General features: G+C 39.9%; 1 protein-coding gene across 1 annotated transcript in view; it reads right to left on the bottom strand.

The window, feature by feature from the left end:
• Positions 1-27141, bottom strand: part of Dync2h1 (dynein cytoplasmic 2 heavy chain 1) — a 225006-nt gene that overhangs the window by 21183 nt on the left and 176682 nt on the right. The window contains exons 84-86 of the mRNA XM_041657101.1: positions 22687-22803; positions 11992-12201; positions 6848-6937 (exon numbers count right to left, since the gene is read on the bottom strand). Coding sequence (XP_041513035.1) covers positions 6848-6937; positions 11992-12201; positions 22687-22803 — 417 coding nt within the window. The remainder of the gene's footprint in view (positions 1-6847; positions 6938-11991; positions 12202-22686; positions 22804-27141) is intronic.

Consider the following 27141-nt stretch of genomic DNA (forward strand, 5'->3'; position numbering starts at 1 on the left):
TAGTAACCACCTGTGTCTTATCAGATCACCACAGATTAAAGTTAGAAGGCAACAACCACGCTACCCCCAAAAAACCGACAAACTCATGGAAACTGAACAGTCAACTACTGAACCACACCTGGGTCAAGAAAGAAATCAAGAAAGAAATTAAAGTCTTCCTTGAATTTAATGAAAATAAAGGGACAACATACTCAAACCTATGGGACACAATGAAAGCAGTGCTAAGAGGAAAGTTCATAGCACTAAGTGCCCACTTAAAGAAAACAGAGAATGCATACATTGGGGACTTAACAACACACCTGAAAGCACTAGAAAAAAAAAGAAGCAGATGCGCCCAGGAGAAGTAGAAGACTGGAAATAATAAAACTGAGGGATGAAATCAACAAAATAGAAACACAGAAAACAGTCCAAAGAATCAATGAAACAAAAAGCTGGTTCTTGGAGAAAATCAACAAGATCAACAAACCCCTATCCAAACTAATTAAACGACAGAGAGAGAACTCGCAAATTAATAAGATCAGAAATGAAAAGGGGGACATAACCACAGACACAGAGGAAATTCGGAGAATCATTAGATCTTACTACAAAAGCCTGTATGCCACAAAACTGGAAAATACAAAAGAAATGGACATTTTTTTAAAATAAGTACCATATACCAAAGCTAAACCAAGACCAGGTGAATGATCTAAATAGACCTGTTACTCGCGAAGAAGTAGAATGGTTATCAAAAATCTCCCCTCGAAAAACAGCCCAGGACCAGATCGTTTCAATGCAGAATTCTACCAGAACTTCCAAGAAGAACTAATACCTATACTCCTTAATGTATTTCACAATATAGAAACAGAAGAGTCATTGCCAAACTCCTTTTATGAAGCTACAGTTACCCTGATACCAAAACCACACAAAGACCCAACCAAGAAAGAGAATTACAGGCCTATCTTACTCATGAATATTGACGCAAAAATTCTCAATAAAATACTGGCAAACCGAATCCAAGAACACATTAGAAAAATTATCCATTATGATCAAGTAGGCTTCATCCCAGAGATGCAGGGCTGGTTCAACATACGAAAATCTATCAATGTAATCCACCATATAAATAAACTGAAAGAAAACAACCATATGATCATTTCATTAGATGCTGAAAAAGCATTCGACAAAATTCAACACCCCTTTATGATAAAGGTCTTGGAGAGAATAGGGATATAAGGGTCCTACCTAAATATAATAAAAGCTATTTACAGCAAGCCGACAGCTAACATTAAATTAAACGGAGAAAAACTTAAAGCCATCCCACTAAAATCAGGAACACGACAAGGATGTCCACTCTCTCCATACCTCTTCAATATAGTGCTTGAAGTTCTAGCAATAGCAATAAGACAACATAAGGAGATCAAGGGGATTTGTATTGGAAAGGAAGAAGTTAAGCTTTCGTTATTTGCAGATGATATGATAGTATACATAAGCGACCCCAAAAATTCTACCAAAGAACTCCTACAGCTGATAAACACCTTTAGTAATGTGGCAGGATACAAGATCAACTCCAAAAAATCAGTTGCCTTCCTATAAACTAAGGATAAGGAAGCAGGGAGGGAAATCAGAGAAGCATCACCTTTCACGATAGCCACAAATAGCATAAAATATCTTGGGGTAACTCTGACCAAGGAAGTGAAAGATCTATTTGACAAGAACTATAAGGCATTGAAGAAAGAAATTGAAGAGGACACCAGAAAATGGAAGGACCTCCCTTGCTCTTGGATTGGGAGGATCAACATAGTAAAAATGGCAATTCTACCAAAAGCAATCTATAGATTCAATGCAATCCCCATCAAAATCCCATCAAAATTCTTCACAGATCTGGAGAAGACAATAATCAACTTTATATGGAAAAACAAAAACCCAGGATAGCCAAAACAATCTTATACAATAAAGGATCTTCTGGAGGCATTACCATCCCTGACTTCAAACTCTATTACAGAGCTACAGTATTGAAAACAGCTTGGTATTGGCATAAAAACAGAGAAGTCGACCAATAGAATCGAATAGAAGACCCTGACTTTAACCCACAAACCTATGAACACCTGATTTTCGATAAAGGAGCTAAAAGTATACAATGGAAAAAAGAGAGCATCTTCAACAAATTGTGCTGGCAAAACTGGATGTCAATCTGTAGAAGAATGAAACTAGATCCATATCTATCACCATGCACAAAACTCAAGTCCAAATGGATTAAAGACCTCAGTATCAGTCTGAACACACTGAACCTGATAGAAGAGAAAGTGGGAAGTACTCTACAGCACATGGGCACAGGAGACCACTTCCTACGTATAACCCCAGCAGCACAGACACTAAGGGCATCATTGAATAAATGGGACCTCCTGAGGCTGAGAAGCTTCTGTAAAGCAAAGGACACTGTCACTAAGACAAAAAGGCAACCCACTTACTGGGAGATTTTCACCAACCCCGCAACTGACAAAGGTCTCATCTCCAAAATATATAAAGAAATCAAGAAACTAGACCGTAAAAGGCTAATCAACCCAATTATAAAATGGGGCATTGAGCTGAACAGAGAATTCTCAACAGAAGAACTTCAAATGGCCAAAAGACACTTAAGGTCATGCTCAACTTCCTTAGCGATCAGGGAAATGCAAATCAAGACAACTTTAAGATACCACCTTACACCTGTCAGAATGGCTAAAATAAAAAACACCAATGATAGCCTTTGCTGGAGAAAGGGGTACACTCACCCATTGCTGGTGGGAATGCAAACTTGTGCAACCACTCTGGAAAGCAGTGTTTTGGTTTCTCAGGAAATTCGGGATCAACCTATCCCTGGATCCAGCAATATCACTCTTGGGAATATACCCAAGAGAGGCCCTATCATACAACAAAAGTATATGCTCAACTATGTTCATGGCAGCATTGTTTGTAATAGTCAGAACCTGGAAACAACCTAGATGCCTTTCAACGGAAGAATGGATGAAGAAAGTATGGAATATATACATATTAGAGTATTACTCAGCAGTAAAAAACAAGGACTTCTTGAATTTTGCATACAAATGGATGGAAATAGAAAACACTATCTTGAGTGAGGTAAGCCAGACCCAAAAAGAGGAACATGGGATGTACTCACTCATATTTGGTTTCTAGCCATAAATAAAGGACATTGAGCTTATAATTCATGTTCCTAGAGAAGCTAAATAAGAAGGTGAATCCAAAGACAAACACACAGGCATCCTCTTGAATATTAACCTTCATCAGGTGATGAAAGGAGACAGAGACAGAGACCCACATGGGAGCACCGGACAGAAATCTCAAGGTCCAAATCAGGAGCAGAAGGAGACGGAGAACGAGCAAGGAACTCAGGACCACGAGGGGTGCACCCACACACTGAGACAATGGGGATGTTCTATCGGGAACTAACCAAGGCCAGCTGGCCTAGGTCTGAAAAAGCATGGGATAAATCTGGACTAGCTGAACATAGTGGACAATGAGGAATACTGAGAACTCAAGAACAATCGCAGTGGGTTTTTGATCCTACTGCACGTACTGGTTTTGTGGGAGCCTAGGCAGTTTGGATGCTCACCTTAGGAGACCTGGATAGAGGTGGGCGGTCCTTGGGCTTCCCATAGGTCAGGGAACCCTGATTGCTCTTGGAGCAGATGAGGGAGGAGGACTTGATGGGGGAGGGGGAGGGAAATGGGAAGCAGTTGCGGGGAGGAGGCAGAAATCCTTAATAAATAAATTAAAAAAAATAAATTAAAAAAAAGGCAAAACAGAAGATTTTCTAGACACAGGCTATTACTGAGAGATTAAAGATACCATGATATGAAGATGATTTCAGGTAGGATAGGAAGACTGACCTCTGCTGATATCACTTGTCTGTTTTATACAAATACTATCCCTCTGACAGTTTTCTGACATCCTTCTGAAGTTGTTAATTTTATTCAACCTTGATAGTATATTCTTTTGCTGTTCATCAGAAAGTATGGCTAGATAAAAACATACTAATAGATTAGATCAGCAGTGACTTCCCAATGGAAAGCAGTTTAAAATAGTAACGAGTGTTCTCAAGTTCTATAAAGGCACTGGCCCTCTTCGGCAATCTTGTATAGCTAGTACAAATCTAACAGAGAAGTAAAGTAAAACCCACCATGAAATTACCTTTGGATATCTCACTTCATCTAATCATTTAATGAATTTCATTTGTAAAACTTGCTATGGTGTCCTACTTGGCTACCAAATTGGATGTTATACTATTGTTTAATATCCTAATCTAATATTTGCTTGAAAAGCTTAAATGCACTGGAAAAACATTGAACAAAGACACTTATGACTGAAAATTAAACACATTCCCATAAAATAAATAAATAAATAAATAAAAGCTGCCACTTAGAACAAATACAATAGCAGTTCTGAGCAACAGCTAGTGCAGGCTAACATTAACCAACTGTGCATACCATCATGCTGCAAGGTAGAACCTTGCATTAAGGTACAATAAGGTCAAAGGTTACACAGCAGCTGTTAAAACCAAGATATAACCAGGCATCTAGGTAACTAAGATTTACCAAGCTAAGATTTCCAACAGGTCCTGATGCCAACAAGAGGCTTCCTGTCGCTCTCTGAAGCAGTCTACCACTTCAGCTGGTGCACAGAGGTGGGACATAGGAACATCAGCCATTAACCCGTCAAAGATGGCCACTTACTCGGTAACTTGTTTTACATGATTTATAAATAGTCAAAGAAGAACATTAGTGCTACATTAGCAGAAAGCAATGAGCTCCGTGTTCTAGAACAGTCCACTTCATGCCTTCCTAGCTCAGCCAGGATGAGATAACGATGATGTGACCAGTACTAAGTCCTGTGACAAAGATACCTCTATATCCTTGTATTGGACATGTGCTGATTTTTTAAACAAAAGATTTAAAGAGATTCTTATAAACAATTGCAAATCTCCCTCTAGATATTATGCTTTATAATAATGCTGTGTTTAATTTATCTAATTTGTCTTTTATTATTAGCTAAATATCCAAAAAGTTACTCTTTTAAATGAATCATTTAATATAAATTTACAATTATACTATTAATTCTTTAAAATCAATTTTGAATCCTAACACCCTAAAGGGTTGTTGCCAGAAGTGAATTTATATATGCTCAAACTAATTAAGAATTAGAGAACAGCTGATAATCAGATTTTTACTTCATTAAAGTTTAGATGAAGAAAATTAGTCAAGGAAGGAAAGTTTCTTTGGTAAAAATGTTATTAGTCCATGGTAAAAAAAATGTTTTAGTTAAAGCTAGATTAATTAAGATGCTGTTTGAAAGCTAGGACATCTAATGAGGCCTCTTTTAATTGTGATAACTGGTTAGAGAACCTCACAGGAACAGAAGAATTGTTTTCTCTTGACATCTAAACTATACTCATACTGATTTATGAGCATGCAGCTAAAGAATTAGGCACCAGTGCTTTTAATAAGAAATGTATACAGACAAACTGGGGTCAAAATAAAATTGCAGTGACCAGAATCACACGGAACAACTTCTTGGTCAATGACTTCACTCATGTCATGGTGACAGTCACTGACGGGTGAGTTTCAGATAAGACCCGGAACCTCTAGTTTCATCTAAAATTATTAACCTTCATGTCTGTAATTCCTTAAATGATATGCAACAAATATAGTTACAGAGATAGGTGAAGTGAGCAGCCAACAGGATAGCCAGACAAATGGGCCAGGGAATTTCTTAAACATCACACAAGCACCTAACCTCAGAATAGTAGGCAGGGCAACTCCTGCCTTAGGCCACAATGAATCCTGGAGACGGGCAAGCAAAGTTTTTTACTACACCATAAAAGAAATGGCTTTCCCAGTGAGAATGGGAAATTTTTAAATACTGCAGTGCCAGAACATGGTCCAAGATTGGAGTCCTGTGAAGAGAATTCTGAGTGCCTGTGAGAAAACTCCAAGAAGACAAGAGTCTAGTGACATTTATTTAGTCAAAAACACACTTGTTCTTGGGATGTGCTGCCCTGCCGCTTCCAGGTGTAGCAGGCAGGAGTGACTTCACTTCAGATTGTTTATTACAACTGCTATTATTTGTTTTTAATTCCTCTATGAAAAAGGTTTTTGTTTGTTTTTGCGATATGTGGCTTGCCCTGGTGATTGTACACTTTACTCATGTGACTCCTCTTAACCCTCGAATAAAGTTGGTGATTGCAGGAGACTTTAGTCAGCCACATTTTTAGGCTTCACTCCCAGATCCAACCGTCAACTGCACTGCAGTACTGAGCGCTGGTCATAAGATAGTTTAGAAGCATTTACTCTACGACAAAAGCTCACGAGATAGGAGATGAGATGCCACAAACAATGGACAAAAGGTAGAAAGGAGAAAATGCCATTAAAACGTAGTATTTTATCACAGTTCTGCTTCTTTATGAATTCTATATATAGAACTGAGTAATAAAGCTGTTTCCTCATTAACATTAGTTAGGTCAGCTATAACACAACCAAGTATCATTTTTATACAGGCTGGACATACTACATCTGTGTAATTTTGTCAAATTCTGTAGATATTGTCTGCAACTCTTTAAAACTCATTAAAATGAGACTGTAGGCTGTTGTAGGAGGCCGCTTGTTCGTTTCCCGGTCACCCAGACTACTGAAATAACCACACAGAAAGTGTATTAATTAAATCACTGCTTTAAAATTTAAAAATTTAAAACTGACATAAAAATGAGTGGATGTTTTATATAAAATCCTGTCTCTGTCACTACTAAGGTTATTTCATCGGCAAGTGTACACATGGTAGTCGGAGCCACACGTTCAGCTACTCGAGAATCCATTCTCACCTGAATTGCAAGGGCACGGGCCACAAGACCTCGCAGGTACTGGAGGGGATCCTCGGGGCCTTCCCACTTGCTCTGCCATGTGAGAGGACACTGCAGCGTAAAAGAGGGAAAATCAGCTTACAGGGACGACAATGTGTATAGACTTTCACGACAGTTAGGAATGTCTGAAGCTAAGATGGGATTCATTAGATGTAGAACCTCTAAAGGAATGCTCACATCCACTACTCATTGGGAAACTAATCAACAGCATTTTCTTGGAGTGATATTTGGTACAGTACAAAATCAAAGTAAAAATTTAAAATTGCTAAAGACAAAAAGGTCTTGGTCTACCCACAGAGGTGCTGGGTAGACAACAAGGAGACGCTAACTCAAGTGTGCACCCCAGATTAAAACCAACAACAAGAATAACAGAGCAGCTCTTTTTAAAAACTGCCTTTCTAATAGCTGACCACGTCAGTCTTCACTAATACACACTCTGTACTTGAGAAAGTACTTGGTAAGGACATATGTACTATAACACACTCTGTACATACATGAGAAGTATTCGGTAAGGACATATGTACTATAACATGCTTCTGTACTTGAGAAGTACTCGGTAAGGACATATGTACTATAACACACTTCTGTGCTAAATTTCTGGAGTTTCAATATATTTAAAAAATACCAACAAATATTATATTATTTTAAGTATAGTAGCAGCACAATAATTTTATGCCCATTCACCCTCTGACCATGTGAGAAAACACTACAGTCTAGTCTGCATCAATCATCAATAATGTAGAGAAAACTAGAAACATGTAATAGCAAACCTAAGAGTAGAAAGGGAACTTAGAAGACAACACATACTTTAGAGGGCATCTAACCATTCTTAGAGATAAGTGCCAGAGTCAGGACTGAAACTGATGTGGGTTCAAAACATAAGTTTAAATAAACAACCTGAAGATGTAACTCAAGGAATGAGAAGATAAACCAAGTCCAAAATGAAAAAAAGTTAAATAACAACTATCACAGTAGAAATTAGTAAAACAGAAAATAAAATATTAATGATCAACAAACAGCCAATATTTTGAAAAGCAAACTAATAAATGTCTTATTAGTTTAAGCAACAAAAGACACAAAGTCAAAGGTAATAGGTAAAGGAGTCTACTGATATCACAAAAAATCGAAAATCATTCAGGACTGTTAATGTGCACAAGTATGTGACAACAAACAAAAAAAAATCCTAAAAAAAAAAAATGGCTCCATTCTTGGGCCTCTAAACCTGGGACTAGTGAGATGTTTCTGTGGGTGAAACTTGCTAAAAGCCCAAGGACCTGAGTCCCGCATACTGGAAGCAAAGAATCTACTTCTGCAGGTGACCTCTGACCTCCATAAAGACATGCGATCACACACACACAAGTTAATGTGATAAAACCTCGCAAAGCTAAATGATGAGAGAAAACATTAACAAACCAGAAACGAGGATGAATTGGTAGCAATAGTAGTAGTAGTAGTAGTAATAATAATAATAATAATACACCTCTCAGTAAAGGAAAGGCCAGCTGCACTGCTGAGCTATGCAGAACTTCCAAGGAGGACTACCACTGTGGGGGACACAGCCCCAATAGGACAGTGTTTGCTAGCATGGAGAAGGCTTTGTGTTCAATCCCAAGCCCTAAAAATAGAAAAGAGAAAAAAAGAAAGAACCCACAAAAGTCTGCTGGGCTTCATACTATGCACATATAATCCCAGTACTTGAGAGTCAAAACTGGAGGACAAAGCCAGCTACACAGTGTGCTGGAAGCCAGCCTGAGCTACCTGAGCTATTAAACATAAACAAGCCACACATATAACAACTTCCTTTAAACTACAGAAAATTTTTCAAAGGAACGGGAGCCATCAAACTCATTCCACAAGGCCAGTGCTATGGTCCAAAGCCAAACAAGGACACAAATAAAATAGAGCATGCTATCTCTGATAAACCAAAGCCCTTTGAGTCCTATATCACATTATTAGAATATTAGATCGTACTCCTTGGATATAATTCCTGCGCAGTCCTGGAGTTATAGATGTGTGCACTGCTTCTGCCTTTTCCACAGGGGAAATTTGAGTTTTCATGCTTCCATGTGAACCACTTTATCAAAAGACCTTTCAAAGTCTAATATAGAATACTCAACGTTATATATGACACCTATGTCCCAGTTAGGAATTTAGCCATCTGGTATTCATTTGCTGTGATTGTTGCAATGCCCATGAAGAAGCACTCAGCAGACATTAAGAGCTGAGGGAAAATGAAATATTATAAAAATTAAACATCTAAGTCCCATTTATAAAATAGTTATTAAGGGAAAGATTTCATATAATTAAGTCTTTAGCAGCCTTTGGTCCTTTATCTTCAAAGTTATCCAAAAGAAGAGTGAGAGATTTCCATCGCAGAAAATGATTTAGTTACTGATTTTATTTCAGTTGATTATGTCATATGTCTCCAAAATGACTAATAGAAGCAAAAGCAGTCAAGTTGTGCACATGTGAATATGGCGCATGTCTGGATGTGCATGTGCAGGTTACCAGCATCCAGAACTCTCGTGCATCTCCAGGAATCTGAAAGCAGATATCAGAAGTGTGGCTACAGGGAGAGGTGACATACCAAGATCCTGTAGTGGAAAAGCAGAGAATACACAGATCCTGTGAAATCTAGGTAGTGAAAGACAGTGCAGTCTAACATGGTCCTAGGCAAAATCATCTGGAGAGGTTCCTCAAAAGACTCAGAATGGAAGAGAAGTGACAGTCCCAGCAACCTGCACAGGCACAGCATCTGCCTCACCTTCAACAGTAGCTTCAGAAGAAATTCCGGAAGCTGCATAGCATGTCCTAGGTAGAGCATGCAGAGAACCACATTTACAGTCAGATCATTTAGCTGGGCAGAAGAGAAAGAATTGTTTCTTCTCAATGTCCCAAAGGCCCCTGTGACTACTCCGAGAATCAGTGTAAGCTCGGGAAATTGGTGGGACTTAGATTTGTGGATATAAGTCTACTTGGTAGGAAGGGAAGAAAAGGGAAGCAAAGGGCATTTCCAGATGAGAACGGCAGCTCCGCCTCTGAGAAGGGGTGAGCTGGCCAGAGTCCAACCTGACCAGGGCATGCAGGACTCCTCGAGGTTTTAGGCTTTCTACGCTCAGAGCCCCAGAGGGACTTGTGAGAAGTCCTCTCTCCTAGGCCCTGAGCACTGCCACAGTAGTCTCCAGACAAGCAGCAGCCTCAGGTGGAGCATTTCCAGGGAGGCCCTTTCCTTACTGCCAACCCTGGTTCAAGAAAACACGCAGAGATCAGCCCTGCAGCACACAGCATGCATTCTAGTAGGGAAAGCAGGCCAGGGATGAGCCTGCAAGCAGCTCTTCCTGCTCTAACAGGATGGGGTTCAGAGAGAAAATGAAGGAAACCCTCCTTCCTCACCACAAAGCAGGACAGATCAGTGAAGCGTTTCTACCCCTTTCCTCCGTGATGTGCACTCTTCTGCCCTTTGCTTTTCCTGACTGTACTTCCTCCATCTCTGTTTACTTTACTGGATTATCTTTCTCTACTAACTCTTAAGACTTTGTATTCCCATGCTTGTTTTCTTCCTCTGTCCACCACTTTCTCTGTAATGCCTACTCTTCCTTATCCTCTAAGCATCCTGCTCTCCTCTACCCTCACCAAGGTTAGAGTTGATAGTGGCTTTCCTCTGTGTGCTTAAATATATGGTCTATTTTTGAATTCTTACTGTTTCTGCAGTGTGTTTTCTCTCTTCCAAGTGCCAGAGAAGGCTGCCTACTGATAAGATCCTCACATAAGACAGAAAAACAAACCAAACACAACAGAGAGGCAAACTGCAACACAGAAACAATGTCCATATACATATATACATGTGTAAGCCAAGATGGAGCCTCCCAAGCCTCACACAGCTCCTCGATACCTGGATCCAAAGAAAGTAAAAGGATTCAAATGGCACCAGAATGGGAATGTAAAGGCTCAATTTTAAAAATATGTGGTGACCTCAAAGAGGGTTCACAGAGAGAAAGGGGGAAGGAAGTCCATTTGAGATTTGGTCTAGAAAGCTAGGAACTTAAATGAGATATTTAGAAAAAAAAAGATTGAGATTTTGAAGGAAAATAAAAAGAACAGCAATCTTGGAAGTGAAAATCTCAATAAATTTTCTGTGGAAAGAATTACTGAGACAAGATCTAGACAGCTTCCCTGGAAGAACGTCAGGAACAGAAGACAAGGTTGAGACACTATTACATTAGACAGAAATAAACATCAATTATTTCAACAATTCTTGGAAACTCTAAGAGTATAAGAGATAAAAACCAAATGAACAGAAAAACCTATCTAAAGATATTATAGCAGGATATGTCTTTCCCAAGTCTAGGGAAAGACATGGACATCCATATATGAGAAGCACTTCAGACCCTCCATAGACATGGCAGCCCACTGAAGACACCTCTCCCTCCTCTCTGTATATCCTGTATAAAGTATATATATAGTTTCTGTAAAACTTATGCCAACTACCTGGATTTTATTATTTTCTAAAATGCTCCAGTTATTTAGGAAGAGGAGCAGAGATTTCTCTTCTTCTGGTGAACATATCCTGATGTTCACTAGAGTCATCCTTCATCTGACATTATCACTTGTTCATCTTCCAGCTCCTCCGCAGGCATTTGGCTGAAGTTTTAGTCTCTGTGAGAAGCACTATCTGCCTGCAAAGAACTTGGACACAGGCACGCTCAGAACCCAACTGATTTGGAACAAAGCAGATCCTAGGATTTTGCTTAAGTTGCTAGGAAACAGTTTAGAACTTACAAGGTTTAAGATTTGGTGTGGTAGGTTACCAATATATATAGACTTGTCCCAAAGTGAAATAGAAATGGATTCCATTACATATACAATGAAAAGATGGTCGCAGAAGGGATCATAGGCTGATGTACACTTGCATCAAGCATATTTAATGTTTCCACTAGCCTCACTGCTAGTTTTCCAACCCAGTGCATTCTATCTACATAGCTTCTTCCATGTCAACTTTCAGTTTTCTGCTACTATTAACTATAGGATTCGTGGTAGATATATTTCATGAAAGGAAAGTCACACAGGTAACAGAATAACAATTGAGAGACTTTGGATCATCTTACCTTTTGGTTTAATAAGGCACTTGCCAGTTTTTGTACTTCTAAACTCAGTAAAGTAGTTCCTCTGATGACTTTGCTGAGGGCAGCAAGAGACTGATGGACACTCTGTACTAAGCGGATGGCATTGAACTGCTCAAGAATGATGAACGATAATATTGGAGATCCTTGTCGGTCATTGGGAGGTGATACTTTCTGGTGGATTAGGTTTGAATTCTAAAAGAACAAGGTCATGTCACAATTAGAGTAACGTCAATGACACACTAAAGTATATACAAGGTCAAAAACTGCTCATGAGTTCCTACTTCTGAACAGTTCATTTTACGGATGAGCGAAATGCGTCTGCAAATAGGGATTTCTGGACTGTTGCTGATGTTTAGGGGTACGTGGGGTGGAAACACCAGCAAAACAACAGTCACTGAAGAACAAGGTCAGTGCATGAGGAAGGCACAAAAGAAGGGGATCCTCTAACTTAAGGTACCGCCTCACAGGGTGATTGGCTGTCTGCTGTCCCATTCCACTGTGTCCAGACTTGGCGACAAACACACTTGCAAAGCTAGCCCTTTACACCTGCAGCAACTATTCCTTTCACGCCAGTGTACTGGCTTTTATCAAATTACTGAAGACATAATTATTCAAAACCAAAAGCATTTCATGTTCTCTCCCTCTAATTTAGTTGAAAATCAAGCTATATTACTTAAGTAAGGAGTACTTGGACTACATAAGTGTGTGGTAATTAATAATTTAAGTTGCAACTGCTGAAGAATGCAAACAGAAGGCAAACGTGTGGACCAGAGTGGGGGTTTCCTGAGAGCCCAGCAGCTGAGCTGGCAATTGATACACATCATGTTTGTTAGAAGATTCCCCTCTCTCACATTTTTAAATGTGTAAGGTATGCACAAATAATGCATAAAAGAATCTCCCTTATACTGACATCACACAGCATGGTATTTCTCACCAAGGAAACCTATTCTTCTGAGTGTTTGCTGGCTCCTAGCATCTGCCCTACACAGATGTACAGCATCAGGATCCAGTCAGAGCTTACCTTGGACCTTGAGCATCTGCTAAGACAACCATCACCTTAGACTACAGCCTCTCCTGAGGGGGCAGGGTCTGACCAACTCTATAGTTTTCCTCCAAGTCTATGTCCCGATTCCCCCAGACGCTCCCTCTTTCACTAGCTCAGGTAGGGGGTGGAGTGGGGGTGGTATTTCCTGCAGTGTTTGAACGCCTACTGTTACTTTTTTGGCTGTTTCAGCTCTCCACCACTCACATGACAAATTGCTTATATTCAATGTCTTAGTTATGTTTCTATTGCTGTGATAAGAGATACCAGTACCTAGGCAACTTAAGAGAAGAAAGATGTTATTTGAGGATTACAGTTTCAGAGGTTCAGAGTCTATGACCATCATGGTGGGGAACAAGGCAGCAGGTAGGCAAGCATGGTGCTGGGGCAGTATCTGAGAGCTTGTATCCTGAGACACAAGGAGAGAGAGAGAGAGAGAGAGAGAGAGAGAGAGAGAGAGAGACAGGGAGAGAGAGAGAGAGAGAGAGAGAGAGAGAGAGAGAGAATGGCCCAAGTCTTTTTGAAACCTCAAATCTATGGAAGTTGTTTTCTTTCAAACCAACGCATTTAACCATGTGGTTAAAATGCCTGCTCTATTTTCTGCTTTGCTGAATAGAACCCTACAAACAAAAAGCAAGTCACTGGAATCATTTAGTTCCCTGAGGTAGGGAGTGGATAGAGCCCCACTGAGATCTACTCCTGAAGGACTTGCTGGAACCACATCAATGCTGGCTGAGCTCGAGAAGTTGTGCCAAGCACACTGGACACTACTAGGACAATAGCGGAGGCTTCTGTCCAGCCAAGGACAGACCCTAGTATGTTTTCAGTCATCATAGTCTATGGTTTACTATAATCTAAAAGAAACTAGACAAATCTCAGAAATAAAGAAATGATCAATTTAAAAGAAAATTTAAAGTCCAAGAATTTAAGAAAGCACCATTTCTTTTAATTATTTTAGCACTGCAGATTGTTAGTCTATTTAGCACAATTCATTCTTCTGAAATTAAGCTACTGAGTCAAAATTTTAATTGGAGACACAAATCCATTTGTCAGAATAGACAAAATATCATTTCTGGATTAACTCATGTTCAGAAAAAAAATCTCATCATGTGTTTTTCTTACAATAGACTCTAAGAGTCAACAGACATGTTTCATGTATACCTTGTGTTGCTTAAGTAATTTAAATGAGAATTAATGAAAGCTCTGGAACTATAGAAATAGATGTAAACTGGCCAGGAAGTCAGTAAGTCTCAATAATTGTTGCCAAGTACTAAATTGCCAGCCAGGTACTAAAGTTACTAGGGCAAAGCTCTCTATAATAAACATTGAAAACAACATCCGACCTCTGATGCACACACATGGAGTGCCAGATGAGAACACAGTCTTCTGTGCTGTGCTTGTCAGCATTTTTTAAAAAATCACTGTTTTACAAGTTTACTATTAGCAATTTTCTTTATGGAAATATTAGAGAAGATTTTAAAAGTAAGGTAAGCTGTGCATCTGATAATGCAAAAGCTGGCAGAATAATATATAAGTAACAGTTAATAAAATGTAGTGTTAAAATATATAAATATGACGTAGGAAGGTCATCTGTCTATGTGTTAATTTCATTGCTTAATAAAGAAACTGCCTTGGTCTTTTGATAGGCCAGCCCTTAGGTGGGTGGAGTAGACAGAACAGAATTCTGGGAGGAAGAAGGCAGTGAGGCAGACACGATGATTCTTCAATCAGAGACGGATGTAGGCTAGAATCTTTCCTGGTAAGCCACCACCTCATGGTGCTATACACATTAACAGAAATGGGTTAAGCAAGATGTGAGAATTAGCCAGTAAGAGGCTAGAGGTAATGGGCCAGGCAGTGTTTAAATGAATACAGTTTGTGTGTTGTCATTTCGGGTGTAAAGCTAACCATGCGGGAGTCAGGTGGGATGAAAAGCAGGTCTGCCCACTGTTCCTTCTACATAACTGTATATTTGTATATTATATAGTTTCCTTTTAAAAAGCTATAGTCACAAACAGGCATGCATGCCAACCTAAAGTTTCACAAAGTTGTAAAGATAAATAATGTTCAAAATAAGTTTGAGCTTACAATCCAATCTTTATTAGATGCCAGTAGCCTGTGAAGAAAATTCTCCTGAGTATCTATGGTATGAGCTCGACACCTGCACAGCCAAGCACTGACAAAGGCCCAGTGTTTGTTCCCACAGCATAACTTAATTCAGTTCCATGCCCTGAGCTTCTTAATTGAATCTATTCTTTACAATGTATCGATTTTGCCTCTATAAAACATAAACCACTTTCTATCATCTCCTTAATTTGATGAATTCATCTTGCACAAGAATAACATGGAACCACTGCAGTATATTAGACCCCTTTAAGGCTGGCTTAACAACAAAGATGGCAGACTGGCCCTTCTCCCTTAGATGCCATCTGCTGACACTGTCACACAGCAACACAGAACCTCCAGAGAGCACCTTACCTTGGTTTTCCTCTAGACAGTCACTTAGTCACTTAACTTTGAATAAAGAGCATGAAAGGGACTTGGCTGTGTGTCCAAGCTGATTGTCTTCTCTGTCATAGTCACTAGCCCTCAATACCACTTCTACCATGCAACAGACCTCAATTCATTCTGATGAGTTCCTCGGTCATGAAGGAAAATATCACTAAAGCATTCTGAAGTGAATAATGAGGCACAATGAAAACTGGGGTAGCTCCTACTACACAAAAGATTCTCACTATTTAACAAGTGAATTCCTCTGGATTCAAGAGGCATAGTTAACCTGTCTAGTTTAAAACATGGTTTCATATTTTGCAGAAAGGACACCATTGTAAATCAAAGGGTTTATGGCTGGGTTAGTGGATACATTTCTCCTTTGGGAGCATACAGAATTTCTTCCAGTACCAAAGATGCTGGAACATAAGGGTTTAGACTCTATGTAGGCACCAGTCTGAATTCTTCATGTTCAATAAATTATATAAGTGCTGTCTTAAACAATGGGATCTTGCCATAAGTTTTTGGGGAGTAACTCAATCCTATAGTCTTGGCAATAGCCTGAGTAGCTTGGGGGTTCTCCTGGGACTTAAGATAGATGTAACCCAATATAGGTACTGGATGTTCATGTGGTGACAAGAAACATCCCTCATTATTTAGCGATTTCATTTTAATCACCTACCTTCATATATGTATATATTTAGGAAGCTTCTACTGTATTAGGTTTCCACACCACCCTTCAAATGGTTCCTTAGTTTTATCTGTCTCTCCCCATATTCCCTGCCTTGTCCCCCATTCCAGCCCCCCTAACCATCTATAACTATCTACCTACTCTATTTACCTTTCCTAGGGAGATAAATCTATCTCTCTATTCCCTTACTTTAAACCTAAAATCTGTGGTTCTACAAATCTTAGCTTGGTTATCATTCAAAGTTTGTGGGAATAACTTGACTTAACTTGGATAATCAAGACCCTGACTAGATAGCCAGGGTACCTAGGGTAAAACCAAATGATTTTTTAAAAAAAACTCCTGGACCTAAAGTTAAGAACAGTTAACTCTAAGCTACCATGTCAGTGTTGAGAACCAAGTCCAGGTTCTCTGTACAAGCAGCCAGCGCTTTAACAGTTGAGCCATCTCTCCAGGGCTCAGGAGGAAGTTTTAGCACTACAAATTTATTTTTATAAGACTTTAAATGGATTGTGGAGCTTTAAAAAAGCAGTTATTAAGCAGCTAGTTAGCAGGATGCCTGGTGTCTCACAGTGTTTAGTTAATTGGATGTGAGATCAGGCGTACATGGAAACATAGCTTTTGAGTATCAAACAGATAGATTAAAATAAAATAAAATAAATCGCAATACACATGCCAGTGGAGATTAGGAGCAGAGGTAGAGCATACAAGAGGAAAAAGTCCAATCACCCACAAACGGTTGACAATCTGACTAGCAAGCTCCAATACAAAAGAAGGATAACAATGGTACAAATGGTGATGCAGCTAGACCTTTTGTCATTCGTCGTATGTGATGAGGAAATGAAGATCTTCTTGGAAGCAAAGATCTATGGGAAGTGCTTTAACATGAGAGGTTACTCCCTCTCAGCCAAAGGCCACCACATCCATTCTTTTCATTTCGATGCTGAAGCTTTCAAAAGGTGGTGAAAACAGTAAGAGACCCACATGGTTCATTTTTGCATTACAGCAGTGCCTAGAATGTATTTATTTGGCTTTTATTCCTCTGTTTAAAACCGCCACACAAGAACTCACAGCAGTTGGGAAAATAGGCACAAGACCTGCACAAGCTCAAGTCAGACAGCACTGAGGTTCAAGGGAAGCAGGGCAGGGGTCATGGACAAGAAGCCCCGCCTGAGCTCGGGAACAGACATCCCAGCATGACCTGAGGGGGCACAGACAGGAAGCTCTGCCCTAGCTCAGTACTACTGTTAAGCCACCCAGCATGGAGGGCAGGGGACATGGACACAAAGTCCCTGTCTAAGCTCAGGAGCTACTGTTAGCTAATGGCCCCTGAAGGCAGACCATTCTCTAGTGATGGCCACACACCACAGCACATATGTGCATATATGTGCAAACAAACCAGACTATAGGGTTTTAAAAAATGACACAAAGCTGGGTGGGTATGGAAGAGGGGTTACGTCTGGGAGGAACTGTGAGGTGGTCAATATGCTCAAAATTCAGTGTATAAAGTTCTTTTAAAGAGTTCAGCCTGAGGTAGTTAAGAGTCCTAGCCGTACAATGGCCTAAGTACTACTATTGACTCTGCTGAACTCATTTCTTGACGGTAGTCAGACCTCACTATTAGCTATTCATTGAAAAGTCGCGGTCATCATTACTCCCAGAAGAAGCTCTCCTAAATTAATTTTATTCATATGGAGTGAAAACTTCCTTAATGTGCAGTGTAATGTGCATTTTGAAGTGACTGGTCATGCCAATCTAGATGCATTTCTCTATAGACCTATGTCCATTTCGTTTTTAAGATAAGCTCCTTTGTTAATTACATCTACAAAATAAATACTAAAAAATGCTACTTTTCTACATTATTTAATTAGCAAGGTATGACCCAATGGGTCCAGAACACAGACACCAATGCTGTCCTCACGCTGTAGGCTTCATAATCATTAATTAGTCTAGGTGTTAGAGTGGTTTATGACTTCCTCCATTTCACCAAGCAGGCAAATAGGCAAGAGGATATGAGGTAAAATGGGCAGAACCAATCTAGAAATATACAAAGTCAACAATGTCCTTCTATGTTCCATGCTCCAATACCATATTACATTGAAAGTCAGTGAGAAAACACCTGCTTTCTGTCCTCTTAGCTACATGGTTAGTATGGCTTTGTAATACACTATGTTAAACTAAAAGTACATGAAAAGCATTGTTACAGCAGAAAAGGTAGAAAAGCATTCTTTTCCACCCCTGGGGCCATCCGTATTCTCACATTAGAGTTTCATTTGTAAACAGACTTCGTCAGGGTCCTCCTCCTTCCTTCCTCTATTTGCTGGTGTTCACCTTTGACCCACAGCATCATGCCTAACCTGCCTCTCTGATTCTGGTTCTACTCTCTCAGACAGTCTAGACCCAGGTATGTACACCCCAGCTGGTAAGGTATTGATTTGATTCTGTCCTAATAATGAAAAATAATTCCTTTGTTCATTAAAAACAAAAACAAGTGAGACCAAAAGTCCCAAAAGTGAGACCAAAACTATGGCATTTCACCAGAGTCCACCTCCATGTGGCCCTGAGGGTGACAGCTACCTTGTCCCATGGTTAGATTTCCTACAGACTAAACATGTTTGTTGGTTTGGAGGAACCTGAACAGAGCCCAGGGCCTTGCCATGCTGGACAGTCACTGTCCACTGAGCTCCAGCCCCAGTGTTAGCCAATAAGGATGCATTGCTTTCACTTACTTGTTCAAGAGAGAACTGGTTATTAAAGCTATGACCCACAGGAGGGACAAGTAAGTATCAGCATAGAGCTTATGACCCCGTTTCTTTTTAAATTCCCTTCCACCCAATCTGAAAATAGTTTAAATAAAGATGTTCAAATATGAAATGTTATTTTAAAAATTATATAATTTATTTTTGAAGGGAAAGGTAATAAACATTGCTCACAGTGAAGGGAGGGTTGTGGTATAAATCTACTCAGCTTTGCTAATTCAGTTCCCTGGACAAGGACATTTTCCTCCTTGAATTTAATGAGTGAATGTATTTTTGTCTTTTCCTGACTATACATAGTTACTCTGGTTTTATGGTTGCCTTCATAAGACAAACAGGTATGAGAATTGTGGTTTCTTGGTTTGATATAGGATAGTTTTAGGAAACTCTTCATTGTCCTGTTTCTAATTTCACTTAACTGCAAATGTTGATACATGTTTTAAAATTAACCAACCTAAAGAACTGATGAAGCAGCTCAGTCATCATCATTAGAAGTCACGTCTGGGCCACAGGGGTTCACACCAGTGCTAACAAGCACAGAGCTCTTTGCCCAACAACAGCACTGCTGCTGTCTGCACTCACAGTCACTGCCATGCTGGCTTCTAGTTCCTTTCCTAGTGGGCTTTGCGGTGATATAGTGTGATCTAGACATGAAAAACCCACCAAGTAAGGTAGGCCACAAGAACACAGTGGGGACTTTATATGGTGCCCACGTGGACAACTGCTTCCACATAAAGCCTGAGACAGCTTGGGAAGTAATTCTTGAACAAAATGAAAGCATTGTGCCTGGTTTCTTGGTAGCAGCAATTTCCTGTTCTACTCTGCTTGCTAGAGGCAAGCAAGCGCCTCATCTAAGAGAGGCTTCCTGACTCAGCTTTAGCTGCAAAGCCTGCAGCTCATTAAGAGGTCCTGCCACGAAACACTTAAACGGTGTTGACGAAAAGCTGATCACATGCTTTTCGGTTTTCAGCCATAGCAGGAAAAAAGCTGCGCCATTTAAAAATGCCGGCTTTCTGGTCTGTCCTGCCAGGACAAACTCTGACTCTTTTACGCAGGCAGTTTGTGCGGTTTGCAAGCACAGGCTGTTGAAGCTCGCTTGCTGGCTACAGCCAGTACCTCAGCCATGAGGCTGGAAAGCTAAGGAATGGGCTGGATCCAGCCGGCAAAGCCACGCCTTTAATCCTACTGATATTGCTTGGTAAATTAAAGATTCATGTGGTCAGAAAAAGAGAGATATACAGTAAAGAGAGATTCAAAGACAAAGAAAATTTTTAAATGGTTTACTGTGTGTTAAAAATATATGCAGACTAAAAGTTGAAGTTCTTAAAGTAAAAAACATAAAAAAAGGAAGAGAGTTGTTGTGTGTGGTAGCACACGCCTTTAATCCCAGTGCCTAGAAGGCAGAGACAAACAGATCTCTGTGAGTTCAAGGTGTAGTAGTATACACCTTTAATCCCGAATGCCTGAGAGGCAGAGACAGGCAGATCTCTGAGAGTTCAAAGACAGCCTGGTCTACAGAGTTACTTCAGGTCAAAGATACAGAGAACCTGCCTCAAAAAGCAAAGAGTTAAAAGTAAAAATAAACAAAATAGAGGTTAAAACACAGCTGCACAAAGATGGAAAATACACAGAGAATTTTGATACTGTATGCTATTATGCTCTCTTTGAATTGTTTGAATGCTGAGGAAGGACAAACAACTGCTAAAAGATATTCGTTTATAAATGCTGCTGAACTAATCCAACATAGATACTTTGAAAATGCCTTAAATTTGAAATTTGGATCTAAGGACATGATACTTTGGAAAGGAGTTTCTTATTTTGTTTTCACAGAGGATGAGATGCTGTTCATTTCTTCTACTCCGATTTGGTATGATGGACCACGCCCTCCTGAAGGGTTGGTGTGAACACCTTCAGAAAATTGCTTCGCTCAACTGCCAACTGAGATGAAACTAGCACACAGGTTATACCATGAAAGACCTAATTAACGACGCCCCCATTCAGCAGGAAGCAGTTTGGAGAGAAAAAACTGCGCCCATGTTCCCAAATATGGTTTATAAACGTTCTTTTACATTTAAAGGGGGATATGATATAGATATGAATAATTTACATTAGTATAGATTTTGCTTTATTGATAGAGATTAAAGGTCAATTTTGTTATATATAAGTGTTTCTTATTTTGATTAAGGTATTGTGATTGTGTAGTTCATTTAAATATGTACGGTATAATTAAGAAATATAGGTTGTTAATGGATAATCGATAATAGTAAAGTTTGTAGTCATGTTAGTTAATATTTTCTAGATGTGCGTAGATATATTTTAGATAGGCATTCTTCATATTTTTCAAAGATTATAGAATATGGCATTTTAAATGTTTTAATAACTTAGGACTTTTCATGACAATGAAACACTCTGCTCCTGGCAGCACCAATCTACTTCAAGAGGAAGATGGGCATCGAAGAGGCATCTTATGGAGTTTGATAGCCATTTGGGCAAGAAACTGCTCTTGCCTGGACTATTGCATAAACTGGACACAGAGAACCCGCAGAGAGAGGACTACTGAACTTGCCTAAGGTGAGATGATCTTTCGGGGTTCCTGATTCATGAAAGAGTCTGCGAGACATTCTGCAGGACACAACAGATAGTGACTGAACTGACTTTGAATTTTCCTGCTTTATGGAAATGTCTGCTGGATACCATGGGCCTGAAGGCTGAAGATGGATGCCCCAACGGTACAAAAGAACTTTGGGTGACTGTCCAGGCAGCGAGATGTCTTTGTCATTTCTAGAGTTTGAAGTTTCTTAGTTCTTGTTTACTTAGGTAATATTATATCTTTCTGGAGTCTTTGATGGAGTTAAGAATAGTTAGTTATAGTTATAGTATTCCTTAGTTATGATAAAGATTATTGTAACTTTTACTTGATAACTGTTTTGTTATATGTAGTTTTGCTATGTTAAAGTTAAAGCCTTTTTTTTTTTTGTTTAAACCGAAAAAGGGGAAATGATGGAGGAAGGTCATTGGCTAATAAAGGCACTGCCCTGGCCCATTTTATTGGTTAGAGGATAGGTGGGAGGAGTAAACAGAACAGAACGCTGGGAGGAAGAGGAAGTGAGCTCAGAGACTCCACAGCTCTCTCGGGAGCAGACGCCTCAGAGAGAGACGCCATGCCCCGCTCCCGGGATGAAGCTCCGACCCAGGATGGACTAGGCTAGAATCTCCCCGGTAAGCGCACCTTGGGGTGCTACACACAGATGATTAGAAATGGGTTAAATTAATATGTGAGAATTAGCCTAGAAGAGAATGGGCCAAGCAGTGCTTAAAAGAATACAATGTCTGTGTAATTATTTCGGGGCATAAGCTAGCTGGGCAGGCGGCTGGGGGGTTGGGGACGCAGCCCCGCCGCCGCCCCTATTACAACATTTATAGACTAAAGTGATACCAGAACCACGGTCCACAAAAGGGAACATAAATGAACTTTGAACATAAACAGGTTAATCTATTAATGAAAAGATCTAATAGCCCGAAGCTAATAAACACTTTAAATGTACAGGCAACAGGCCAGTGTGATTCACTGTCCTAGCACCAGTAAACTTCGGATAAGATGGCTGCAGTGAACACAAGTCAGGCAGCACAGCACAGCTCCAGAGGCTGGAGAAAGGGCACAGGGAAAAGAGGTAAAAAATTTCAATCCTTCCATGACTAACCTGGTTGAGTTTCTTCCAGAGATTGAGGATGGGGGAAAGTTCATTAGACCAGATTTCTCTGTCAAATTTGCAGCCAGCTGTGACAGATCTTCCCAGGATCCTGAGCTGGGAGATAACCTGAGTGAAGAGAGCACATCCAGTGAGTCACTCAGACAGGGAGAGCATGGCAGCGTGACATCTGGAGAGTGCACACATGCGTGCCATCCTTGGGTCGCTATTGTTTTATTTGAACAAGACTGTACAGTTGAGGATAAGCATTCTAAAATTTAACATTGCAACAGTTGTCAGAAAAGAGGCTTTTTATGCAGGAAGTACACACTGTGCCACTATGAATGCCTCCCAGCCTCTCTTCTTGTTCATTTCAAACTCTACAATGCTTTTCATTTCCATTGATTTAAATCTTACCATTTCAAAATACTAACAATGTATTTAAAAATGCAGCACAGAACAGATATAAAGCAAGTGGCTCCTAACTGCTCAAGAGTTGTTTAGATTTTTAATGCTTAATTTTCAGTTTCCATTTCAATATTCCCTCTAAACACAAAGCCCCAAAGAAATACATACAGATCAATTAATTAAAGTGAAGCTAAGTAAACATTACTCCCGTTGGGACCTTTACTGCTTTAGCTTGCTTCATTATTGTTAGAGTCTTCGTTGTGCTCATCAAAATCAATCACTTGCATTTTCTGTTCTAAATGAAATCATGCCCACTAGGCCTTATGTTAGAAGTGTTCCTACTAAGCTGGGCGATGGTGGCGCACGCCTTTAATCCCAGCACTCGGGAGGCAGAGGCAGGCGGATCTCTGTGAGTTCGAGACCAGCCTGGTCTACAGAGCTAGTTCCAGGACAGGCTCCAAAGCCACAGAGAAACCCTGTCTCGAAAAACAAAAAAAAAAAAAAAAAAAACAAAACAAAACAACAACAACAAAAAAAAAAAACCAAAAGAAGTGTTCCTACTAATATTCCAACTAACCAGTAAAACCCTGTTACCACGTGGCTTATCTAATACAGCCAAAATGAGCCAAGAAACCCAGCCCATGTCTCCCAGGGCAGCATTTCCATCTGAACCCCCACAGCACGTTGGAGAGATAGAAGCTGTCTGTCTGTGCAGCACAAACGTTTACATTTCATACTAGTCTCACTCTTACATTACAGCCTTGTAACAAACTAAGGACTATAAATCTTTTAGAATGAATGTGCTAAACATACACCATCACACTGTTGGATTCAATTCCTGGAGCTTTTGATTGATTTCCTAGTCTAAAAACATTGTGGAGATTCAGTGTTTGACTTTCTTTGTTTCCTGACAAATCGTCTTCATTTGCCGTAGCTGAACTCTACATAGCACCTAATATATTAGCATCCCTTCACTACACAATGTCCCCGGTTGACAGTCAGGAGGTGTGGCATTCTAACTGTGCTAATACTTGCTATCACTTACTGTGTTTTAAATTTATTAAACATAACAGAAAACAAGAACACAAAGAAAAAAAACAAAAGGAATTAAGTACAAATATATTTTTTAAGTATTTAAAAGAAATGCTGACTAGATGACAGAAAGCAAGAACGCAAAGTAAAAACAAAAGGAATAAGTACAAATGCATATCTTTTTTAATTATTTAAAAGAAATATTGACTATCCTGCCAAATGTCCATGCTTCTGTTCTAGAAAGATGGCACGACACACACACATAATGCAATGATGACTCTGTTACAAGCAGAGAGTAACAAAAGAGGGTGCTCCAACACCCAAAGACGGTCCTGTTAGAGAGCGAGCGCGGCTGACTATGACGCATCTGCTAGTTCTACAAATCCTAATACACTTATTACTTATAAAGCTGGGGGAAATATCTGGCAACACATTTCAATCCAGTTAGAGTATTTTCTTCAATGGTTTCCTCAAGGTGATGGCAAAGCACGTTCATCTTACTATATATACAAACGTTAACACATATGCCAACATGTTATACACAAAAATACCTAGAGGTTTATTGTTTGAATGTTAGGAAACACAGAACCAAGGGTAAATTTTACTTTGCCCATGTCTATAAAAGTGTCAGTCACATGCAAACCCAAAGCACAATGGGCAATGATGGGTACTGGCTATTTTTGAGATGAGGTTTCAGCCATGACCCAAAGTGAAACAAGCTGCTACACTAAGAACTCACAGGATCATGTTTCAAATCAATGTGGTTATCAAAGGCCAGAAACTATGCCGAGAGATGCAGCCAACGTGATTTTAACACAAGCAAATGTAAAGACGGAACCTCTTTTCAAAAGGTATCTAATAAGCACTGAACTGCATTACCTAAGTAATAGGGACTGCTATACATCATGTGTGCAAATATTTTGGACTTCATTTTGGCTAATGCTAAGTAACTAAAACCAGATGTAGGTCACTTAACTATACAAATGCTTCCTGGGCCACGAGGAGATGTCACTATGATGTTCTGTTCCCTTTGGACAATTGGTGGGCTTCCCAGGCATCCTGCTCGGATCATACCTCTGTAACTAATGACTGTACTAATGAGATGGGTTCTCTACATTAGTCTCTTGGGTGTACAGCCCATGTGATGGCTAATCTTGGTTGTTAACTTGACTACATCTGGAATCAACTAAAACCCAAGCAGATGGGGACACTTGTGAAGGATTTTCTTGATTAGATCATTTAAGGTAGGAAGACAACACCCCCCTTAAATCTGGGCTACACCTTCTAGTGGCAACCCACATAAAAAGATAAGGAGGAAGGGAGCTTTAGTTCTTTGCTTGCTTGTTCTCACTCTTGCTGGTAAGTTCACCTGTCCTGCCATTGTGGCAATCCTTTCCTGGTGTCAGAACCGACTTAGCCAGGATTCCAGGGTAGACGGAAGACTGACTGAGGCAGCAAGCCCCATGGACTGAACAAGCACCAGATTCTCGGCCTTTCCATATGAAGACAGCCATAGTTGAAGCTGCATCCCACAGCCTATAAGCCATTATAAGCTAATAATTTGCTCTGTATTTACCTTATTAGTTCTGTCCATTTACACAATTTCAACCAAGACACTTCTAGAATACCTCATCTTTCCTAATACTATGCCAATTTTTTTAAAAGAATCATATTCAAAAACACTTTAGCAGTGAATCAGGAAATATGCTTGTTATTTTATTTAGCCATTTCTCAACTAGGTATATGTTGAAAGGAAATGGGGTATATGTGTATACTAAAGTCTACTTAGTTAAAATTGTGTGGCAGATAATTTTAGGGGCCCCAGAATAGAAACACTCTAAACTCCCTTCGTTACTGAGGACTAAACAAACTGTGGTGTGATCAACCAAAGGAGTGATATTCAGCACTTAGCAGGAAGCGACTTCAGATATGCATAAGAACACTGATGAATTTCACAGCTATTCTTAGAAAAATTAGTAAGAAGCTATACAGAGTTGTAACTGTATTATATTTTTTATAACAAATTCTAGAAAATATAAACTAACTTAGAATGATCAAAACGAAACCAAGTGTTAATTGGGGGAGGGAATATAACATGACAAAAGAAATTGGGGGCAATGGAAACGTGTCCTCTCTCTAGACACGGTGATGGTCTCACACGTGTAAACCAGGGGCAATGGAAACGTGTCCACTCTCTAGACACGGTGATGGTCTCACACATGTAAACCCAGAGGCAATGGAAACGTGTTCACTCTCTAGACATGGTGATGGTCTCACACATGTAAACCAGGGGCAATGGAAACGTGTCCACTCTCTAGACACGATGATGGTCTCACACATGTAAACCCAGGGGCAATGGAAACGTGTCCACTCTCTAGACACGGTGATGGTCTCACACATGTAAACTAGGGGCAATGGAAACGTGTCCACTCTCTAGACACAGTGATGGTCTCACACGTGTAAACCAGGGGCAATGGAAACGTGTCCACTCTCTAGACACGGTGATGGTCTCACACAAGTAAACCAGGGGCAATGGAAACGTGTCCACTATCTAAACATGGTGATGGTCTCACACATGTAAACCAGGGGCAATGGAAACGTGTCCACTCTCTAGACACAGTGATGGTCTCACACATGTAAACCAGGGGCAATGGAAACGTGTCCACTCTCTAGACACAGTGATGGTCTCACACGTGCAAACAGGTCAAAGTTTGTAAGCTATACAGACTAAACATCTGTCTTTAGTACATGTCAAAAAAAAAGTGAGAAAAGTTACTTGGGTAAGGTAGCTTTTAGAACATCTGTCTGGAAAAGCTAAAACATGGGGGTGGTGCCAGTTTAAAGTATTTGTTGCTTTGGTGGAAAAAATGAGAAAGTTACTACTGTATCCTCAGAAAGGCCCATGTACTGAAAGCTTGGTGCCAGCTCATGAACAATCACTGAGCTGAAAGAGAGGAGCAGGAGGGCCCTAGCTTCATCAGTGGGTGAACTCACAATGAATGGACTATTGGGCAGGGTTGGAGGTGC

Source organism: Microtus oregoni, unplaced genomic scaffold (genome assembly GCF_018167655.1).
Source record: "Microtus oregoni isolate MIOR12 unplaced genomic scaffold, Mior012 000008F_ref0000371, whole genome shotgun sequence".
NCBI classification, from domain to species: Eukaryota; Metazoa; Chordata; class Mammalia; order Rodentia; family Cricetidae; genus Microtus; species Microtus oregoni.